This window comes from Tyto alba, unplaced genomic scaffold (assembly GCF_018691265.1).
Source record: "Tyto alba isolate M040663 unplaced genomic scaffold, T.alba_DEE_v4.0 Super-Scaffold_46, whole genome shotgun sequence".
Classification (NCBI taxonomy): Eukaryota; Metazoa; Chordata; class Aves; order Strigiformes; family Tytonidae; genus Tyto; species Tyto alba.
The window spans coordinates 688,050-711,592 of NW_024881322.1; the positions used below are offsets into that span (position 1 = coordinate 688,050).

Sequence of the window (23,543 nt, forward strand, 5' to 3'; positions counted from 1 at the left end):
ATGCTGGTGGATCAAACAGGCAGAAGGGAGCAGGATCTTTCAATGCTGCTGAATATGGCAGGACCAGGGGTGCTTCAGGCTGTGCTGCGTGGTGGGGACAGTGGGGCCTGGGGAGTCGCTGGGGGTGTCTGTGATCTGTGCAGGAATGTCACCTGGGAAGGTGCGCTGGCAGGTGGGGCCCCTGCAGTGCCTTAATAAAGGGCACTGTAAAGTCACGTCACTGAATTTGCATGCTTAGCAAATGGATTAATTAAGAAGCCAGATTGTGGCATAACGGAAAAGTATGTTACAAAAAAATCCCTACCCTTCACTGGGCAACCGATAGAGCATATTGGTGGGGATAATAAAATCTGTGCTACAAATGCAGAAGTTAGCTGCTAAGGAACAGAAATCATATTGTCAGACTGGATCAGAATAATAAGCAAAAGATAAGTGCTTTTGTCTTCTGATTGTCTGCAAACAAATCTGGATAGCGCTGTTACGCTGGTAGTAGGATGCTGAATTTTATTTCCTGGCCCTAATCACCTGATATGAATAAAGGTTTCAAAGGGCTATACTCCTGTCCCGTGGCCAAGACCAGTATCCACTGACTCTGCTGACTTAGGTTACGTGACTCTGCGGGTTAATGTTACAGATCTGCAATTGAAACTTGGCAATTCTGTTGATGAAAGGCATGAAGGAATACGATGCAGCTCACTCTCTCCCAGTTCTAGACTGGGAGAGATGCAGCAGGCAAGTGTAAACATTTCTTTTCTGCTGTTCCAGTTGGAAAATACAACTTTGTATACACACAGCAAAGGCATTTACTGAATAAAGAGAAGCCTCTTTTTTTGGCTCATCCTTTGAATTTAGTCTGCATTTTAATACTGAAATGTTAAAATAGTTAAAATGAAAGCACTCCGAGGACCTGCTTTGCAAGTAATAACTCCCCTCAAGGTTATGGAGGCTTTTAAAGGTTCATTCTTTCAAATGCCTTTTGACTTGGCAGGATCATGTTCATTACCATTATTTGCATTGGAGTAGCACTTGAAGATCCTGCAGCGCCGGTTACTGTACAGCATATTCGGAGACCTTGACCAAAATAGTGTGCTGTCTAAACAGATGAGATGCGAAAGGGTGTGTGTGTGGGGGGGGAAATACTGTCCTGATGGTATGTGTCTGCCTGCAGTGGAGCAATGGCCAAATTTGTACTTGGAACTTCATTAGGGTAGGGCTATCAGAGCAGAGTGTGTGCTTAACTGCCTCTCGCACTCAGGAGGCGGGGGCAGAGTTCAGCAGGACCCCTCTTCTCCCAGATGCGGTGGGACAGAAGCCAGCTGTGCGTTCTGTCCCTTCACTGGCAAGAGCTGTATCAGCAAAAGCACTTCGGCTTGAGAGACTTGGCTGCCAACTCGCCCGCGCCTGTCGGGGCTCGCACCTTGTCCGAGATAGCTGTTGGCAGCAGCAGGCTGTGCCCTGGGCACGGCTCTTAAAATGACCTGGTCTGGGGCACCTTTTAGGTGACCTTGGGTGCAGTTTCTCCTTCGCAGTAAGACCTCGCAGATGGGGCTTCTGAGCTTCGTGAGCTCTGCTTCCTGCTAGTTTTGTTGTTACTTTAATCCTCATGGTGGAATCCTGAGCAGCACGTAGTGAAAACCTGTGGGATACCCTCTTAGCTTTTAAAATAACAGGAAAGGATCGTTTTGGATTGGGCACCCTCAAGCAGAAACCAGATCATGAAGTTTCATCTTCTGATGTCCCTGTTGAAAGTGGAATGCCCCTTTCAGACTAAAAGCAAACCTGAAGACTTTGAGGCATTTTTGGCTTTCAGCCCAAATAATACCCTTTTTTTTTTAAAGGCCTAGACAGTCTTGTAGAGATTAAAATGATTAAAATTAATGCTGGAAAAATTGTAATCAAGATTTAAAATAGACTAACGTACTTAGAACGTCATGGCTTTAAGGCAGATGCATGTAGCTAGCAAGATGCAAATAATAAAAAAGAAACCCTCAGATGTGGAAAACATACTTTCTTATGTACTGGTGAAAATCCTGATAATAGTATCTCAATCTGAAGTTACTGTGGCATCCTACGTTTTAATCCGGGTACACTGTAATAAAAAGCATTCCCTCCTGAACCTGGCTCCATACCCAGCCCTATGAGGGAAGATTCTGGATTGCCGTTCGGATGTTAGCGTTTGGTAATTGGCTCTGCATTGATTACCATTTGCACGTGGTTTCCCCTGAGCCCCTGTGCCCTCACCCGCCCGGCCTGCACGCCGCCCCCCGGCTAGAACAGCAGTCCCGCACGGTGCGCGCCGGGACGTGACACAGTAGCACGGCTTCGTTGCTTTGTGCTGTTCTCTTTGCAAAGGAGAAAATGGGAGTCTTCGCACAAGGGAGGACTTTGTTTTCCTCTTTCTGTTGTCTGTGATCCCCACCTGTTGTATATATGGTAAAAATATCTGGGACTTAAAACCCAGCAACAGTACGCAGCCAGAGTCATGTGTGACCGGGTCAAACACACACTCGCTGGAGGGTCATGGCCAGGTTACTAAGTCAAGGCTGGCAAGTCTCCACCATAATGTTTTCTTTCTCTCTCACTCTTTTTTTTTTTTTTTTCTTCTCCCCTTGTCTGTCTTCCAAACAACAGTTAAAAAAAAAACCCTCGTAACAATGCAAACTATTTAAGCATGACAAATTCAAAGAAGTTTTTTATTAAAAAAAAATTGGATGGGGGGGCTGAGTCAATGATATTTTGGATTTAATTTTATAGTATAGTTTTATGTGGCACATGAAAGAGAGAAATTTGTATTGAAACAATTGAGACCCACTTTCCCAGTTCCTTGCTCTTTCCTGGAAGATGATTAAAAGCAGACTTTTTTTTCCAGACGAGACATAAAAATTAAATGATCTACAGTATATAGTTATATTTTCAAATGTTTGGAGGCTTATAAATAACTTCTACAATCAAATGCACACATACAAGCAGCAGAGAATCTGGTTCTAATTACTTGTACTTTAGTTGAACTTTGGCGTTTCCTTTGACTTTCTGCCTAATGTATGTGAGCTGTGTGCCTTGCACTCCTGCAGTGAATTCACAAAAAAAAAAAAGGCAAAAAATCCAGACTCTTGTTGGTGCCAACAAAAATGAGGGTTAACAGAATGTTTTGACCAAATGCAACACTTTGCTATTCACCCTAATTAGCTGAAATTGCTGCTTCCCACCAGGGACCCTGAGCTCAGTATTCAAAATTCCCTTGAGGCTATCCAGGAAATGCCATTTGCTTTACAACTTCTTATTCTTTTAAGACTCAACTGTCCAAAGTGTGCATTAACATACAAGCTTAATAATCTAAGTTTCTAGCAAAACACAAGGCATTTCATAGTGCCTGCCTGCTTCCAGTTGGTCACAAAGTAAAATACCTCCTCCATCTGTCAACATGGTTTAGCTGGCAGTAAATTAGCTCTCACAAAGCACGCTGTGCTTTTAAAGATCTTATCTGCTGCTTTATCTAACCTTTAGAAATATTTCAGACATCTTAGGAATTGTGAAGTGACCGATTGTTCGAGAGTCCCTGTGTGCTTAAGCGGCATTCAGGTGTTGGGTGACAGCAGTGAGGCTCTGTTTTCTCAGGTGAGTAGGGACCCTGAGGAGTCACATCCTGCAGGACAGGACAGCAGGGCAGTGAAAGAACTTCCCTGGTTTTTTGGATTTGTTTTTGGATTTTTAAATTTTTTTCCTAAAATTGTAAGACTGCTTTAAAAGTGCATTTTCTGGGAATGCCAACTGGCCGCCCCATGTCCCTTCTTTTTTCCACCCTGCACATGCAGACGTGCATAGAAGAAAGCGGGTTCTGCTGTTGTGCATCCTCTAGCCACCAACGTGATACAGAAATAACACTGTATCTGCCGAGCATGGATTGCTACAGATGCCTACACCAGATTTCTGCACTTCCATGCTGGCAGTACATACATTTTCAAATAAAGAGTTAAAATGTCTAAATCCAAGGAAGAATAGTAAGGAGCTGGAGTAAGAACTGAGCATGTGTAACCTGAGTTCAAGCCTTTTCCAGAAAGCTGTGCGTTTTGCCTGTGATCACAAGTGAATGTTCCCAAAATGGGTTTTCTTACTAAAAAAATCAAACTCTCTAGACAGTTGTTCAGCTGATGCAAGTATTTCATTGACTAGATTAAGCCCGTTCGGTGGCATACATATGGGTGTTTTAGGGAGGGTCTTCTGGTTTACAGTGGCTCTTTCCTTCTTGTATACCTTTACGAATTGTCCAGAAAATTTCTGTAGCAGCAGCAGCACCTTCAGCTGCTGTCTGTGTTGTATATTTATGAACTGAGCTGGTTGCTTAACCTTTTCTGGGTATCACGAGTCCCTGGTCCTTGGCCAGTGCCTGACAGATTCTCTGCTGTACATACGGTTCGTGGTTTGAACGCTGCTATTGGATGCTGGTGCTCATTGAGGGTGAAATCATGAAAAAAGCAGAAGTCTGTCGGTATTATTCCTCAAAGACTACTTTCCCCAAACTGAAATCACAGAGGGATTGCAGGAGTGCAGTAGTTTTATTGAATGACACAACCTTGTTTTCCCACGGGGAGCCTAAAAACTGCCTTTTAGATGGACTGGGACAGTTGAATGAGCTAATACAAAACACATTGTCTGCTGGTATCAGAGTTTTCAAGCTAAAATTTTACCATTCCCCAAACGGATTGGAAGCCGCCATAATTCATGTATGAGCATGAAATAAGGCGGGAATGTGTGAGGCCTCTCAAGGCCATTTGATGAATCTAACTTTAATTTAAAAGTACTAATAGATTATTGATTCAAGCAGGGAGGCTGTGCAGAGATCAATAACAGACCACTCTCAGTTTTTCTTAAATATCAAAAATTATTGTTGAAAAGAAATAATCATTCTTAAAGTTTTCTTGGTGCAGTAGGATCCTGTAGATTTTTGGTTTCCCAAGATTCAGTGTATTTAATGCTGAAAAAGATAAGTACAGTTCTGGACATTAGTGTTACAATTTATGGAGTCATCTTATTTTACTTTTCTGTTTTTTCACAGCCTCCTTATTGTTAGATGTATAACTTGTCCCCGTTGGAAAGATACTTCTTTGCTTAGAATCAGAGCCTTTAACAGTTCACTGTAGTATTTATTTTCTTCTCGAGAAATGTCTGTCCTTGGAGTTGATAGTAGCTTAACCGAAGTAAAAATGACAGAAAGGGGCCCTTCTCTCACAAGTAATCAAAAGTTGCATCGTGCTCAGTGATTCCCTCTGTGAATTCTCCAGAACACGAGTTGACAATGAATCATGAGTTTAATACAAATGTATCATCTTTGTAATCTGAAAAATACCATGTACAGTAAATCTTGTCTAAGATTTTTCCATTGAGTAATATTCTTTAGGGCCTGCTGTTAGTACTCTTGAGATTCAACTCTGCTGATAGTGCCTAATATTTCTGGATAGACCTGAGTTCACAGATCCTGTCATTTCTGTATATCTGTTGAAAAGTTAGAGGGATTTATCTGAGAAGCAGCAGACGGCTAGGTGAAACATGAAAACGTATTGCACATCTACAGTAAATGTGAGGAATGATGACAGCATATCACAGAAAACTAATGCAGATGTTTTGGAAAGATGTAGTTCGCATGTCTTATCTTGCACCATAGAGCTTTCACATCCTTCCCCTGAAAGGGATAACTGGCTTTTCAGCAGGTTCAAAACAAATGGCCAGCTAGAAATATTAAGGCAATAAAGGGATGTGGGGGTCATAATGTGTAAGTAGCTCTTTCTCAGAGAGGTTTCCTGACATTACAAATCCTAAGGTGGGTAAGGACGTGTTGCTGGGTCATGCTAGTTTTACAGAGAAAAAGAAAGGCTACTTGTTCAGGTCCTTTTCACTTCAGGTCTTATGCTTAGTCGTCTCTTACATGCGTCCTGATGGATGCCCCTATCCTGCTGTGGCAGAACCGCACCCTGGAAGTGTTACCTTTTGTAGAAAAAGGCAAGAGATACAAGAGCTCTCCCAGGATTAGGTACTGGTTGGAAGGCTGCACGCCACAAACAGTTTCCCTTTGAAGGCTGATATCCAGCACGCAGGCATGGATCCCGCACAATTCAGTGGGCTAAACCAGAACGTGAGCTCAAAGCTGTCCATTTTTGGAGGCTGGTAGTAGATTCGAGCCCCGTGTTTGAAGTGAGCTGAAGCTTTTCTGGTGATGAGCAGCTGGATCATGAAAAATTATCAGGTACTTTAAATTATAGTTTTGAGGCTATAGCGTGTACGCTTGTCATTACTTGCCTTACGTTAGTTCCCCATAAATTTTGCAAGGGAAGACAGATAAATCTTTTTTATACAAAGAAAGGTATGGGCCAGTCTGAAAGTTATAATACAGTAAATAATCAGTTATTTTGAATTAATTCATCAATCATTAAGTTGTATTTCTTTTTTCTTTTGTAGCAGTGGAAACTCAGAGCACCAGTTCTGAGGAACTTGTTCCGAGTCCTCCTTCACCACTTCCACCCCCTCGTGTTTACAAGCCCTGTTTTGTCTGTCAAGACAAGTCATCCGGATACCACTATGGTGTCAGTGCTTGTGAGGGATGTAAGGTAAGTGCCATCAGCTCCCTTTCCTTTTACTGGACCACATTTGATTGGAGAGAGGGGGCCAAGCAATGCAGTCTGGTGTGATTTGTTTGTCTCCAAAAATGCCTGTACCTTTCTTGTGTGAATTAGTTCTAATTCATCAGTAAAACCAAGTAAACTACCATCATGCCTGAAAATATTTCCCTTTATAGCTTCTGCTAAAGTATGTCTTTCAGCGACCTCTGTAAGTATTGACTAACATGAGAACGTGATCATACATGCAGACAATCAAAGAATAAAGTGAAAACACTTTGGGGCTCCTCTCTGTCCTTTCTGTAGCTCAGGTCTGCCCTGAGAACTCACGTGGCTGTTGGCTGCTCTCAGCCTGTTTCTGTGCGCTGCTACCTCTGTGTGTCCAGGGAGTGGAATTTGGGAACAGGATCTGATCATCGGGAAATTTTTGGCATAGTCTCTAACTATCTAACTAATCGAAAAACAAATGGGGAATTTGAGAATTAGCAGGTTGGTATTTGCAAAATTTAATCTGGCAGACTGCAGTGCTGGCCCATCTACTAGCTACCTTCCAGTGCTGCGGTTGTCAGGGCGTGGATTGACTGTCCACAGGATGCAGTAATGCAATACTTTGTTCTAAAGTAGAGAATGGCTGAAGATGTGATACACGTCAGAGAAGCAGTGTCAGCTAAACCGTGTATGTATGGTAATAATTAGAGGTGTACACACAGGGAACAGTACTCGTGCAAGGAAGGAGGTAGTGTGGAAAATGCTAAAGAACAGATATCATAGGACAGGTGTTTTCATAGTTAACTTTATTACTTACGGTACCCCAGTGTAATGTTCTTTTTTAACAATTAAAGACCTGTAATTTTCATCCTTAAAATTAAAATAGTTGTGTAGTGCTTAGTACAGTGAAGATACTAATGCATGCCGAAAATGTGACAGGTGCTATATCCATATAAAGTTATGAGAATAAATGAATAAAAGGTATTTTGCTGGTCTATTTTTGTAAAGCGTTATAATATTTTTCAGGTACTGTGCAGTTAGCCATTTTTACTTTATCCTTTGAACCTGCAACTTCTTCCATGCTACTGTCCTCCTGTAGTCCTGGGTTTGTGTCATTAGGGAAAAAAATAGAGGATTGGAGTCTGATTTCCCCCTTATTTTGCAGCTGTAGATACTGAAGTAGTGAAAGAAACTATATAAGCTTACCTCAGTTTTAGAATCTCTTTCTGATATTGAGGTTTTCCTTGGATATCATGTCTGTATTTTCTTCTTTTAGATGCCACAAAGCTATCAAAATTTAAGTATTTGTTAGGATGAACTGCGGTAAGAATGTGCTGTAGCTGATTTAATTGAATAGAAAATCTCATCATACTCAGATGCTGACACACAAATGGTGGTGTCATTTGCTCATCCACACCTTCCCTCTAAGCACAGACGTAATTGCAGACTGTGGCAGAAAGGTCACGTGTCCCTAAGACTTCATTATTTTTGAAAAATATGCAAAAATACACTGTAGGGCTTTTATTGGCATACTGGAAAGCTTTTTCATAAATAAAGCAAGACCACACTTGTCAAAATATATGAAGAAATCCATCTTGTAATCTGTTAGCCATTATTCTACAACAACAAAAAAATCATGTTCACTTATTTGCTAATCTGCAAGATGGGGTAATTCAGCACTTAGCAATAGCTGCTGTTAAAAGACCAAAAAAAAAAAAAAAAAAAAAAAAAAAAAAAAAAAAAAAGATATATAAAACCTGTCAGTGCTTGAGAAACAACACCATTCCAGAGCAGTAACTTGGCTGCTCGAGACTGGTGACATTTGGGTTATTTGACACTAGCTCTTCAACAGGGGTAGAATAGGATTTTCTGAAGCTCCTCCACCAATCACGTCGACTTCCATAGTGCCAGAAACTGGCAAAGAACACGGTGAGACCACTGAGTCAAGCAGTGGGCCCTTTGGCTGACAGCCCTGTACGGCATTTGCTGTTGAAAGTTGAGCTCTCAGAGCACCAGAAGTGGCGTGCTGGACGGCAGACGACAGCAGTACGTGACCACACCACCAGAGGCAGCCTCAAAAACCGCTACACTGCCAGTTTCTACTCTTTCTCTGAAGAACGTTACCCTTTTCTCTTGAGACTTTTTGGACTGTTTGGTTTATTTTCCTTTTCCTTCGTGTTTGCTCTACACTTGCTTTCACCCACTCATTTCTTGGTCCTGTACCATAAGAAAGCTGCCACCTTGTACTTCTTATTTCTAACCATACCGGATCCTGCCTGTACTCAAGTCTACCTTCACCCTTGGTTCCCAGTATCTGTTTTTCATGCTTCTCTTTCTCTCCAGCCTTCTTCATACAAAAATTTAGCCAGCTGCTTTTCAAGTTTCAGTAAGCACTGAGCATTGAGTGCTGCTGCTGGGGAAGCCTTATTTCCTGTAAATCTCTGCCTTTCGGTTGGTTTGCCCAGTTTTACTAGAGAGCCCATGTTTCACTAAAGCTTTCTGCTTGGTCCAGAGCTGGGATTTCATACTAATTCTCTGGTGAAGCAGGGAGCAATAAGAAGGAGTAATTAAGTGTACACCTTTTCGTCTGGTTAAGAAACACACTTTCTCCTTTACCTGAACACACATCTCCATGCAATTTCAAAGAACTTTTTCTTCAAGATTTGGAGTTTCACTGAAGCTGACCAGCATGTTCAAAAGCTGTTGGGATGGGGAGAGGCAACCTAGCTTACAGACAGCTGGGTTGCACAAAGCTCATGCCATAAGAAGCTAGACTAAAATATCAGCCAAATCAAGTCTTAATTCTCCTTTTTTTCCTCTTTTCCTCTGATCCTGTTGCCATTTTCTTTCTTCACTCCTATTTCCACCATTTCTTTCTTGACCTGATTTGCAATCTCTGTTCTGTGTTGTTAAACCGTAAATTCACTCCTTTTTCCTCCTGCATTGCACCTCCCTCTGCTCTGAGGTACTTTTCTCAAGTCTTTTTGCTTTCTAACTCATTTACCTTTCCCTTCAAACTCCTGGCAGTCTTCTTTCTCAAGGGAAACACACATGGAAAACTCTGCTCGTATCATATTTATATGGGTTGGAGCGAGATGATCTTTAAGGTCCCTTCCAAACCAAACCATTCTATTATTATCTAATTAGGGCCCCGTTCCTTTTGTTTTTCTGTGCTAGCTTTCCCTTGGTTTTCTTCTAGTTCGCTGTCTCCTTCTCCTTTGCCTTTCTCCTCTGAGCTGCTGCCAGAGTGACCATCAGCAGTCTCCATCTGGTGCAAAGGGACAGCTTTCTATCCTCCAGGTTTTGGGTTGATGACTGTCTTTGATTCAGCAGGCTTGCTTATTCCTGGCTTTCAGGGCTCTTTACATTCTCCTCCTACTTTGCATACTGCTTATTCAATGTCTCCTTACGTTGCTCTTGATCTGCTTCCTAATGCCGTTTCTGGAGGTTCGGTTTTTTGGTTTTCTGTCTCAAAACCATCAGTTACTGACCTGTTCTAAGGTAGACCAGTGGGGGAGGTCATGGCAATATTCTGCTCATCGAGTGGATATTCTTAATGGAGACCCTGCCAGCCAGGAGCCCTTGGAGAACTGCGAGCGGTGATTATGTGGCCCTGTGATGCTCAGTTTGGGAACCGCCGCACCAGAAGTTTTATCTTCCCTCAATTGGCACTGACCCACGGACAATTTCCAAAGTTACCCCGGTGTGACTTCCCTTCTTCCTCACCTCACTGCTGCCTTGGACACAGAGTTCATGAGGACGGAACTTCCCACCCTCTCTCTGTGACACCACCACCTGTGATCTCATGGCGCGTGGTTTTTTCAGACATCACGCCGTGATGACATCGTTTCTGATCTGCAGCGTTGTAGTTCACAGGAGTTTTTGTCCTTTTTCTTCCAGAATCGGCCTTCAGCTGCCTTCACCGTCAAACCATTGCCGTTGTCTTCTCTCATGGTGATTGGATTGGTCCCTTCTCCCATCCTTCCTTCCCCTTTTGCCACTCACTGTCTCCTTTGGACCTTTTTCTTTCACATGCCTCAGAACAACCTCCAAACCTCCTTTGCCAAACACTTTCTCGGTATTCTAAGCGCCCTTTTTTAAGTGATCCTTCTGTCTTATTTATTACCAGAGTCTTCGGTACTGTCCCCCACTAGAAAGACTGTTCTGTGGCTCGTTTTCATATACTAGTCTTCAGAGGTTTTTAGGGGCTGAAGTATTTCATAAATATGCACCTAAGAACCACAGTGAAAGTTTAGGAGCTGTCTAAATAATTTTAAACTATCTTGTTTTCTAATTTTAGTATGTTTATGCTAAATATTCTGTGATTATAGATTTAGAGTACCTCACTTCTTGCCTTACAAATTTAAAATTTAGGAGCTTTCAGAAAGTTGTTATTGCATGCTTTTTTTTTCAATTTGGTCAGTCAAATTCAGCAATCTTTTTTTTTTTTTTTTTGGTGTTTTAAACTGGGTTTTAAAAAAAAAAAAAGTGTGAGTTTATGCTTATTTCTGGGTGTTATGCTGCAAAAGGCTGATGTGCCTCATAGCCTGCCAGTGGCTTTGTGTATGTATTAGAATCTCAAAACCAGACTGATCTTCACAATGCACTTACATTTCGTAAGAAAAATTCCAGAGCCAGTCCATCTTTTTATGTTTAAAATATAATACATTGACAATATTCAGCTTATTTACAACTTTTCCATTTTGTAAACTGTGTGGCATTTCAGAGGCGGGTTTTGGACTCTCTTCATGTATTTCATGACCTCAATTAAAGACTTCTGAATTTTTTTTTTTTTTTTTTCCCTCCCCTCCGCCACCACCCCGGTCTCTGGGTGTTGCTAGATAGCACGCAAACTAATTCCGTACAAAATGAACAACTTGGATTTATCCAGCTGGTGCAAGTGATTATAGGGCTGGCTGTCACCGAAAGCTCAGCTCTTTGGTCCTGGCTTGACTCGTCGTCGTAGCCGGGTTTGCAGCCGGGGAGGCTGAGCGTAGTGGGCTGGACTGCCCAGACAACGCCGTCATTGTTTGGGCGAGGAGGAGAAGCCGGTGTTCTGGCAGGCTCAGCTGGCTCTGAAAGCCTTGTCTCTTGTTCTGGGCATTTAAAAACGGCATTCCTCTGCCGGCAGTCCTGCCTGGATTCCTAGCTTGAACTCGGCGGGCAGCAAAGATGCCCAGAGCAGTTTCAGGAGGGAAGGCAGCCCAACGTCTACGGGGGTAGGTTTGCGGTCCAGCAGTTTTGTCTGGATGATCAAGGTGCCTCTCTGCCTGTTGTTGGTGCTAACAGACAAAAGTGTAGACAAATCTCCTTCGACACGGTCCCAGGCCAGCTTTTCTCGTAAAAGAAGAATAGCTTTTCTTCTATCAGAGTTTTCGTATAAAATAACATCTAATGTGGGATCGTTAAATTAACAGGGTAGCTGCATTTAATATCTTTTCAAAGGTCTTCGGCTATGAAAATATGTCTGTTTGGCACCTTACTGACTCAAATATATACATATGTATTTTATTGCAGAGACTTTAAGCAGTATGGAAAATAGGCATTGACATAAACCTTGAAATTGAGGTCTATAATTCTGTAGGACTGACTCCCACAAAAAAAAAAAAAAAAAAAAAAAAAAAAAAAGATAAGAAAGGCTAAGAAAAGAAAAAACAGAGAGAATTAAGCAATGTTTGCTGTGTCCAGATTTGCTGATCCACGTGGACGTTTAGCCTGGGAGAAAAGCTGTCGCTTTGTTACGGGTTTCTCTTACTTGCTGAGAGAGGCAGCGAGAGGCAGTCCTAACGCGCAGCTCGGGGCCCAGGATCAGTTGCCTGACTTGGAAGACTGGGCTTGCCCTCCAGTGCCGGAGCAGCTAGGCCAGAGCTGCTGTGGGTCACCCCCCCGAGCAGCCTGTCCCCACGAGCCGTTGGGGTAGGTGCCCAAAGCGCAGCTGGGGCAGCGCCCCGTGCCGTCCCGCCGTTCTGTCCCTCTGCACACCGAGGGGGCCGGGGGTCCCCGGCTCCGGGCCGTGAATCCGGGATCAGCGTTGGTCGGCGATGGATTTGCAAAATGCTGCTGACAGAGACTGGCGCTGATTTTGATTTTATTTGTTTGTTAGGGGTTCAATGGCAAGGATATTATGCTTCGATCTGCAAGAAGTGTTGACGACTGGCCTAAAATATTTTAGGGATTGTCACAGCAAAGTTCCCTTTATGGAGCAGTGTCCTTCGGAACAAATGCCTTTTTCTTTTAATAATGCCTCTTACATCATGTGAGGAGAGATTTGCATTTTCTTAGGCAGTTCTGGGATTGCAGAGGGATCTTAAGCAGCAGTTCTTTTTGATAACACCTCTCTTGCACATGTTGGCTTCTAGCTATAATGTAATTAATTATATTTAAGCCCTTTACTGGGAATTAAGGATCCAGACATAGGATTTTCTCAGTTACCTAACACTAAAAAATAAAAGCAAGCTTCATAAAACCAGCTAATATTCCATGTATTTGTTTGGCTTTATTTTCTTGGCATGTTTTAATTGCCTACAACTGAAACACCTACAACTGAAACAAAAAGTAAGAAATGTAAAGTTGAAAATATGCGCACGGTATGATTTGTATCAGGGAAAAAAGTAATATTGTTTGCAGCAATGCAATTGTAAAAGCTTCTATTGGTTCAAAGAAAAATATAGATCAGCTTGAATGATCAAGCTGTATTTGTCTCCATTCAAGCTGTATTAGTAAGTGACAGTGCCAGCAGTAGAGATGCTTGCTGTCGTTCATGCAGAGCTATGAAAAATTCCTCAAATCATGGAAAATTGCTCTTAGCTTCAGCTAAATCAACAATAATTTTGTAGAAGGTGAAAAATGTATTTTGAGATACATTTCTGCATACTACTAATATCATCTGATCTTAAACTGTAAGCACTTTGCAGTGTAGCAACCTTCAAAGCCATTCGGTTGCAGGAAGCAGTGCCATATTAAGAAAGACACTAAATGAGTTACAACTTACTTAAGTGCTGTACTGAAAATCTGAATTTTTTCTATATTTCATAGGGTCAGAGGAGACCTGATTGTTTTAATGTTGTCTTTGAAATTTTAGTTTTTAAAATATCAAAAACAGGAAAGCCAGGTGTCCTGCGAAAAGCTGGGATCTGTTTCAGTAAGTTCTTAATGAATTTTTCTCCTTGTTTGGAAGATAAAACTTTTGCCAGATACTGAATTTATTTCAAATTTTTGAAGGATGGGGAAGAATATATATATTGGAAGCTCACTGAGAGTAGGTAGATACGATAAAGTAGATGGGACCGGGAAGAAAAATTTTGTCTTACCATATATTTTAAAATCTCTTTCTGGGTTGTGAAAATGACATGAAGGAAGGAAAAAAAAAAATTGCCAACTGTGACAGATAACAAAAATGAAAATTGTGTGGTGCACTTGAATGCCATATTTGTTTGCCAGTGCTTTGGGCCCAAATTGTTGATTATACCTCTGCTGCTTCTCTGCACGGGGCTTCTGGAGCAGAGACGGACAAAGAGCAGCAGTGGCTGTGGGGGGGTAGAGCACACACATCCACAGCTAATCTTCCTCTTATCCTGCCCAGTGCCCTCAGTCACAGACCAGGGGTTCATCTTAAGCTGTGAGAACAGTTGTTTTTGCTAATTACTTACATTTTTTTCCTGGCAGCAACGCTGGTGGTACAGAAGTGCAGATACTATCTCAAGTCTCTTTCTAACTGTGCTGACCACGCTGCTCCAGTTGTTTGTGAGCACAAGGGCCAATGTCCTGTGGAAACAGGAACTGGAAACTACTCTCTTATTTTGCATAAACTGTCAAATAACAACACATAATTGCTTGGCTTAAATCTTGCCCTCCCTTCCCGTGCAACATTCAGGATCCTGCCAGTGAAGGCGTTCTCAAGAGCGGAGAGCGGCATGGGACTCTGAAACGGTGGTGCGCGGGTGACCAGCGGTGTTTCGGGGCACGGCGGTGCCATGCGGCGTGCCGGGGAGGTTTCTGGCTGTACCAGCTAGTGCTCTGTCTCCCGTGGGCAGTGCGGATGCTCCTGTCCCGTCTCAAAGGCCGCAGCAGTTAGCCAAGGTAGATGTGGAGTCTCCCACCGTAGGTCAGCCAGCCGTAGTGCCCGTGACCACTCCCAAGAGCATTTCCCAGTACAGATGCAGCCTTAATGCTTGCTGGCCTTGCATATCTTTTCAGGGTCTTTGGTCGGGCCAGAACAGCTACAGTTTTCTAATTGTTATTACTAAACTAAAATTGTTGAGTCTCACTCTACTGGCAGTCTCTATTCCCTTCTATATCTGAGGATATACACTGTAAAAAGAAGAAACTTCCAATCTACATGGGTATGTACCTGTTGTGATTGGACTTGGAATCATGGTTTCTCGCACCGAGGTGGGCACTGGAGAGTCCTTGTAGAGGTGTTTGTCACGTTTCTGTCCAGTTTTGTCCTGCCCGCTGCTGTGACGGCTTGTTTGCAGATGGCTGAGAGCGCGAAGGTTCACACCAGATCAGTAACGTACGCACGGGTTGTGACAGCTTCGACGGAACTAAGTAAATTATAGGTATGTGTAAAAGTGCTGTCTATGCAAATCACATCATGACGTACCCACCAGAGATGCCAGAAGCAGGTGGACTGCGATTTAGGGTGGTACACTTCCCTGCTGACAAGTCCCCTGGTTTGTATGCAATGGATGTGGAGTGTGTTTTTATTTTCCTGGCATGCGTTCGAATGGATTTTGCTTTTTCAGTTTTCTTCACCAGAGAGGGGGAAAACCTTTTATTTTGTTCTCATCTTGTCAATCTACTTCATGGCTCTCTACTAATTTAAGGACCATGTGTGGCCTTTAATTATAGATGTGGACAATAGGCAGTCCTGTGCAGAAAGTTGTTACAGTGTAGGAAAAATGCAGCTTTCCACCATGATTAATACAACATTTTATAATACGATCTTTAAAAGTGTTGTTTGCAGGGGTAGTTCAGCAGATAAGGAAATACAGATATCTGAGCAAGCAACTTAGAAATTAAATACTCTGAGATTTTCTATTAACGGTAATAGCCTACCTTTTTATACTGTGCCATATTGCTATATGCTTACTGAACAGCAGTTACAGATGTGTAAAATGACAATGAACTAGCTTTCATTTTCTAACTGGAACTTTTTAAAAAGGAGGTGATTAATGAGGCATTGAGAGAAGGATGTACAAGCAATTGATCTGTTGAATTTAGATTTAGGATAGCTTGCTGGACCCCACAAGAGAATGCACTGCCTTACTAAAAAACCCTTCCATTTTTGAGTAGCTATTCCAAAAATCAGAAACTGCCAAATTAAGATTGTACCCACGTACCTGTCTTTCCGTCTTTGTATCTGGATTTTGTGATAGTCTTTAAGTATGGATACGTTGGTTTTTTTGAGTTCTGTGTAAAGGACATGCATGTTGTGTCCTTCTTCCTACTTGATATTATACTGATTATTTCAGAGGAACCTCCCACATACGGGAGACACCTCCAGCTCTGACATCTGTGCAGCTCAGTGCTCCACTTATAAAAACTTCTTGTCGTGTTAAAGAAACCATGCATCCAGTTCTGTAATTGGTAGTTTTGGTATACTGGTATAGTAACTGTTTAATTGGTGTACTGCTGCAGCTGGTCTGCCAAATATTCAGGGTCCCTACTCATAAATTGTTCTTCCCTTTGATAATATGCAGGAGTCCCCACAGTTTCCACAGCTCAGTTCAGGAGACAGCTGAGAAGTAGAAAGACACTTTTGTGTATAAAGTCCCTTATGATTTCACGTGGCCGTGGTTAAAATTTCTCATTTAATATATTTTAGTGGGAAAAGTTACTATGCAATAAAAACTGTATCATAATACCTATGTTTAAAGGGGAAAAGGTATATTGTTTCTGGATCCCCTGTCTAGAATAACGGATACATAAATTACAAGGTGAGACGGCAGTCAGGAGGGGTGCCAAACCCCGCAGATTTGGCCGGCTGTAAACGCAGTCCGCGGCTTCACTCCCGCTCCAGCGAACCCCGGCGGGGAGAGCCCGCGCTCCCCGGCCGCAGCCCGGGGGCCGGCTCTGCCGGCGCCGGGGAGCCTGCTCTAACGCTTGCGGAGCCAGTTTGGTCCCATTTCAGACTCTCTTTAAAAGTGGCAGTTTAATGGGACCCATTCCTGTCAGCTGTGGCCGGTTCCCTCTCCCTCCTCCCAGGCGCTTACTGGGGAAGGCAGAGATTTATAGCCGCGGTGCAGCCGCTCCAGTGGGCTACTGTTCTCCCCCCGTGAGCGTCCCGGCTGGCTGCTCTCCAGATGAATCTTCCCGACAGGGAGAGGTTTTCCCTGTCTCCAGGGTGCTTGGCTTGCTCTGGAGCCCTGTGCGCCTACGAGAAATACATACGTAAAATCCTTGCTTCGGATTGCACCGTGATCCTCGTGTGCTTTCTTCTGGTCCAAAAGAGCGGCAGCGCTCCAGATTTAGGAAGATTTAAGCAGGGCATTTCAGAGAAAGCTCTGCAGTTCAGATATTTTTTAAGTGAAGGAGCACCACTTTTACCACCACCCCCCCCTTTTTTTTTTTTTTTTTTTCTGATCAGGAGATCGAAGCACTGCTCACATGCTGCTGCCAGTGGTCTTAACCACTCCGCATTTATCCATAGTGGTGCACAGCAACTGCTGTGTGTACAGAAACAAAAGTGAAAACTATGGTTTTTTTTTGAAAGGAAAGAAGAAAGGGAGTTTTACGTGAACAGGAGAGATGCAAGCACGGCACCCAGGAGCCAAATGGATGAACTAACTGAAAAGACCTTTTCTCTTACCCCACGTCCATGTGATTTTTGTAAACTGGAAGAAGGATCGTTTTGTGATTGTATGAACTGTGTGCTTGAATCTGGCCATTGATTAAAGTCTGGCAGGGGAGGGAGAAAATGGGAAAACGTCTTCCTAAGATTTTCCTGTGTTAGATTAATCAGCCCCAGTTCATTCACTCATCTCTGAAAGGCCATGTTTTCTCGTTGTCGAAGTTGCCCAGTCCCAGCCTCTGGCTTGCTTCCCCGTGGCCTGGCTGAGCCAAAAGTGGTGCCCAGCACCGGGCAAGGTGGAGACAGCTCTGCATTTGTCCTGTAAGCTGCGATGCTTTTTCAGCGTCTCGGTGAGATTTGTGTCAGTGTTTGCAACGAGATACCTATCTCTGATGAGTGTTACCTCAAGAGTCCTTATTGCTTGGAGGAACCAGTCAGTTGATCCCTCTGGCTCTGTTTGTGCAGTCGCTAATCCCCTGCGCTGGCACAGGCTGTGTTTCATCCGCTTTTCTCAGCCTGCTTCTCCATGTCGTTGAGACCGTTTTGACCGTGTGTACTCTGAGTGCGTACGGGAACCAGGCAGAGGGGTATGGCCACCATCTCACTCTTAAAAGTGGTAGGTTTGCCAAGCTGGTCCAGCTCCAACTCATCCCTCTGCTGTCGCCTTCAGTAATGAGTTTCAGCTGCAGTGTGGAAAGGTAATTTTCCTTGACTACTGCCAGTACTTGAGAGCCAGACTTGCATATTTCTGGGTGTTTATTTAAACTCTGTTTTCTAGTCTCCAGGCATCTGAGTTTCACTAAAGGCTACATTTTACAAGGTTTTAGTGGGTAGCTCTGTATTAGCAGAGTTTCTTTGTCGCTGAATGTGGGGGAATGAGAGTGTAGCATAAAGTAGTAAGTGCAAGATACTACTTGTCAGATTTCAAGAGATCTGATGCAACATATTTGTTTAGAGATCAGTTGTCAAAACTAAGAGAGAAAAAAAAAAAAATTGTGGGGAGATAATGAACGTGGGTTGATGAGTCATTCAGATGGATGCCTGAAAAACGTACCAGGAAGCATAATGCTCAAGACATCTGGTTTATTTTGGCATGTTTATGTCCGTGTTATTTCTTCTGAATATTTTTCGGTTGCTTTCTACATTGTCTTCATATGTCACTTCATCCTTCCTCAGAAACCTCTTTGCTGTACGTCGGGCACATTTTAAAACTCCTCCCAGGTCAGACAAAGAGATTAGAAACGTGCTGGGTCTCGAAGACAAGCAGAAGCCACGCTGCGGCACAGAGCCAGCTCGTGGCAGGTGGGTGCTGGGCCAGCACCCGCGGGCACCCACTCGCCCGGCCGGGCACGGGCTGGGGTGCTGAGCAGGGAGCAGCTGGCTGTGCACGCAAACTGCACATCGCTCTGCCAGGGCAAGGGGAATTGCGCTTCGGCCAGCTTGCCGCCATAGATAAATATAATTTGCGGCGTAGTTTGCATTATTATTTCAGCTAGGCTGTAAACATTCGGCTGCTGGTAGTGGGTTAGAAACTAGTGCCTCTATAAATTCCAGACGGTACAGAAACGCAGGGATTTTTATATTGGCTGACAATTAATGAAAGTCCCCATGCCTCTTCTGATAAATAACTGTGGTGCCAAATACGTGTGGGAACTCTGCAAGCCTTTGTGGTGAATGAAGGCTGGGAGGGGAGGAGGAGGAGGAGGACGCAAAGCCTGCCCATGCAGGGAATTTCCTTGAAGCATGCACATACCTCCTTTCTCCTGTGTAGGTTTGTGTTTGAGCTTGCCCCTTCCTCTTCACATGCTTCCATCTCTGCCAGCAGCTAAATGGAGATGCTAATTTGAGAGACTACTACGAGTAATTGCAGCATAGTAATTGCATAGCTAACACGAGTCTTTTGCTTGTCCTGCCTGCTGCAGGCGTCTGCATGTCACTGCATGGAAATAGCTTGGCGGGGATTTTTTGTTTGTTTTTACCAGGAGGTCTACTACTTTGTTAGAGTAGCTGTTGCTTGATGTCTTTCCTTTGTAGCTCCGTGCAAAAAAAATCCCATGTATGTCTAGTAAAATTGTGACATTGCCCTTGGAAGATGGTCCCCCTGCTAGAACCATTCAAAAAACCCAATGGATAAAAACAGAGACCCAAATTAAGAGCGTAAACCAAAATCAGTCATACGTTTGGGGAGTAACAATTTGAAAAGTCTTTCCCAATACTGTGCTTCCATGCAAGAGAACAGCTATATAAATGGTTTGGAAAAGTGTCATTCTTTACGAAGAAATACTGCACTTAATTAATTCTTGCTCCTGGGAGGTCAACCTGGGGCACTCATTATTGTCTTAATTGGTGGTATAAATCCTGAGGCACTGGAGGGGAAGAGAGGAAAAAAACGATGAGCAGTTAACAACATATAGCCTTTTGGATAAGTGCTAGCCAGTTGTACGACCATCCTAGTGACATTTTATGGTTTTATTGGGTTATAGGTCTGGTCCTCCACAAATTAGGTTAAAGGCGATTGATTTGCATAAACAAAAATACAGGAAAATAGCAAAATGCAATAATTCATTCCTTAGTTCTCCATTAAACTGTGTGAAATAACTCAGTGCGCTGCAACTCAGTAAAGCATTTCTTTGATCTGCTGTTATTCATATTAAATTATATTCATTACTCTTCCCATCTGGAGTTTCCTAGCAGGCCAAAAATCATCCTACAGACATTACTGAAAGGAAGTTAACTGTAACTTTTTAATTATATACATTTCATCTCCCTTTTTTTTTTTTTTTTTTTTTTTTAATTTGGAGAAAGCAGATGGAAGGGCATACCAGTGCCTTTCTCTCTGTTTAAATTACTGAAGTGGAGAAGCAGAAAATACCAGCCGCTCTCTCCCCTCACATATTGTTCAAGGTGATGACTGTTCTGTCTGGAGACTTGGACATGTTTGCTGAAAAGGTCAGGAGTTCAGCGAAAATAGAAATTGTGGAGAGATCTGTGCGTAGTCTTAGGGATGCTGCGGTGCCCTCGCTGGAGAAATCTGGTTGCTGCAGATCTGCAGCCGACTGAATGCATCTCCCCCGTCTCGTCAGGAGCTGCCTCTCTGCCAGCTGGCCAGAAGTGCTTCAAACTCCCCAGGAAAGAAAACAAAAAAAAAAAAAAATTGATGGTTTGGGGCATGTTTTTAACATTAGGCTGAGGTTTGTGGAATGAGATGTGTTGGCGTGGGGCACCGTGAAGTGGGGTGTTCTTCCAGCCTCACTAGTGGCTAACGGCTAATTGGCATTAGTAGCCTGATGAGTAATTTCCTTCAAGCTCTGTTGTCAAAATTGGGGTGGGTTTTCTTTGCCCTCTGATGCTCACAAGGCTTTTTTCACCTTAGAGACTCTTAGGATTTATCAAGTATGGCCTGCTCTGTCTTCGCTGGAGAACGTTTTGCAGTTGAGGATGAGTGTCCCCATTTTGGTAGCTTAGGGAGGGGTGGCACCTTCCTCATCTGCCTGCCTTGTCCTCTGGGCCTTTTTCTCTTTTTAAGAAATGAGAAAACCTTGAAACCTTTCAAACTTTTTAATTTGTGCAAAAAATAATGAAAAGAGAATAGGCCTTTTTTTCCACTTAGTGGGTTGCTCTTGGGTCCAAAAGTCAGTATTCCCATATGCGAGATGTGGGATAACACCTGCTTATTTTTATGAAGTGTTTTGAGTTCTGTGACTTAAAAAAACAAAACAAAACAAAACACAAAACCCCCCACACACACCCCCAAAAAACAAAACAAACCAAAACAAACAAACCAAAACCCACCCTGGTTTCAATAGCAAATTTGTGTTTCTTCAGCCATGGAAAGCTGTGGCTGCTCTTCACCTGCAGAATAAATGGCTAGATGAGATGAAATGTGGGTGGTGAGGGGAGAGTTTCTGCTGGAAGTAACAGCAACAAGGGACAAACCTAGGGCACTTGCTAGGGCGAGCTGGTGCCCAGCCCTGCTGCTGCAGGGCCCCTGGCATCTCTAGGTGCTCGCTACAAGCTATTGACACTTAACATCGTTTATTAATCTGTTTTTGCAAAGATCTGCCTGTCCTGCCCTGACACACATCAGCAGCACCATTTTCCCGCTTCCTGGCAGTGAGCCTTCCTCTACTTATTGTTGTAGCTGCTTCCATTTTGTGCTGGCGGTGGTTTCCAGCCACAATGTCAGACAATTAATTTGTTTATTCTGCACGCCATGACTTCCAAAGCATGATAGACAGTGCAGACGTCCCGGAAAAGTGCTGTGCAACTGGGAATACGCTTATTTTAGCTTCCTTTTAGATAGTTGCTTTGGCAGCTTTCGTTACTTGTGGGTCTCGTGTTCTGGCTGCAGCCATTTTACAGTGTCTTTTGTACTAGATGGAATCATTTAACAGCATATGCTGGGGCTTTAGGCCTTTTATAAGCCTTCCCATGCAACTCTGCTTGTGGAATTGCATGTTATTGAGGCCTTTCAGAGCAAATGTTCCTGGTTAACAACTAAAACTTGTGTGTCTCTGCCCTAACCGGACCGCTGATCCTACCAGAACTATGTGAGTTTTTTGTTCCTTGACTGCTGCCACCTGTAAGCAAAATACTGCAAACCACATTCAGTTCATTAATGTATCTGGGTAATTCCCTGGACACAGAGCAAAGCAGTTTTGTACAGATCTCATCACTGAGAGAGACCTTAAATATCTCTGTTGATGCTCCAGAGAGAGCAGTAACAGGGTCCTTACCTTGCCTAAGTGTGTTTTATAGGGTTAGCAAGGATGGCGGGCAACTTGAATGATTAAAATAAATAGACTGAAAAGAGGCTATCCATCACAAACAGCTTTGTTTTGTAAAAAAGGTACATATTTGTACAGCCGCTATTTCAAAGGAAAGCTGATGTCAGAGGTTTCAGGTGCGTTGTGGGCTGGATTTTCTTTTCGGTTGTTACTGGTTTTTATCTTTCCCTTCAGAGCTCAGTCAGTCAGAGTTTATAAATGACTGGTAAACCGTAACATAGAAAAGTCCTTCCTACTCCTTTGTTTCTTGCATGATAAAGTAGCAATATACTTCACTCCAAAGCTTATTTTGCACATTTATCGAAGAATGGCTTCTATACCTGCAGGAGTCACAGCGGGCGGCTTGTATCTGGGAGCAATCAAAGCTGGACCAGATGAACCACACAGGCTGTTCAGGCAGACTGAGCTCGCAGTAGCCCTCCCTTCTCTGCCGATTGCCCGGGCCCTGGCTGGCAGTGCAGGTTTTCAACGTGTAAGCACCCTGCGTCTGCAGATAAGCTTGCCGTGCCATATGCTGGCAAAATATTTTGAAGACGTCGTTGAGATCAAATGATCCATCTCTTCATGCAGCGTGCATAACTTGAACTGTCAAGAGTCAGACTTGCCACAATGAACTGGACAGTGAAGGAGAGGGAATTGTATAGATTCCCTAGGAGATGGGTGAGGGTGGTGGTCCATGCCAACAATTCTGTAAGAATTCGTAAGCTTAAACAGTTAACATTATCTTGAGTCTCATCCTTAATGAACTCCTTGTTCACTACAGTACTGCTCCAGTGGCATGATGGCATTCAAAATATTACAGAAATAGTTAATATTCACCGCTGCTCTGTACTGAGTTCTCTGATTTTGACACACTCACAGGCAAATATTACAGAAGTAAATGGTGAGTGGGATGAGGTGGGGCTTTTTGGTGTTGTGTTGAAGTTAGATTGACTAAATAGGTTATTTAGTTCAAAGCAATAGACCTAGTAAACTGGTTTATTTGCTGCTTGATACATATGGTTTCACGTCTCACTCTGCTTTCAGTGTGGCAGATAAGATATCAACACAATTAAAAGTGAAAAATAATCTGTCTGCTCTGCCAGTGGTGGATGCTCAGAGAACACACGCTGATACAATAGTTTTCTGAATAATTTATACTCAGCATTTTTCCCTTGCACTCGGTAAATGAGGACGCCTAATGTGGCATGGTCAGAGCGATACTCTATCTGTCATCCATTAAGATAACAAGATTGGTGGGCCTGGGAGGAGCATGGCATGGTGCACAGAAAAGATGATATTAAAAATTGAAATGTTTGTCCAAAATTCTTGGTGTAAAGGATGCTGATAAAAGCAGCTCAGAAGGATGGAATTAATTCAAAACTG

General features: G+C 43.1%; 1 protein-coding gene across 6 annotated transcripts in view; it reads left to right on the forward strand.

Annotated features, from left to right (window-relative positions):
- The window catches only part of RARB (retinoic acid receptor beta), a 329,275-nt gene that overhangs the window by 255,858 nt on the left and 49,874 nt on the right, over window positions 1-23,543 (forward strand). For 5 of the 6 annotated variants that reach the window (XM_042806516.1, XM_032996979.2, XM_032996987.2 and 2 more), the window contains one exon: window positions 6,451-6,599. In XM_042806516.1, coding sequence (XP_042662450.1) covers window positions 6,451-6,599 — 149 coding nt within the window. Of the gene's footprint in view, window positions 1-6,450; window positions 6,600-17,899; window positions 18,090-23,543 lie in introns of those variants that run through there. The other variant, XM_032997006.2, reaches the window with a different exon arrangement.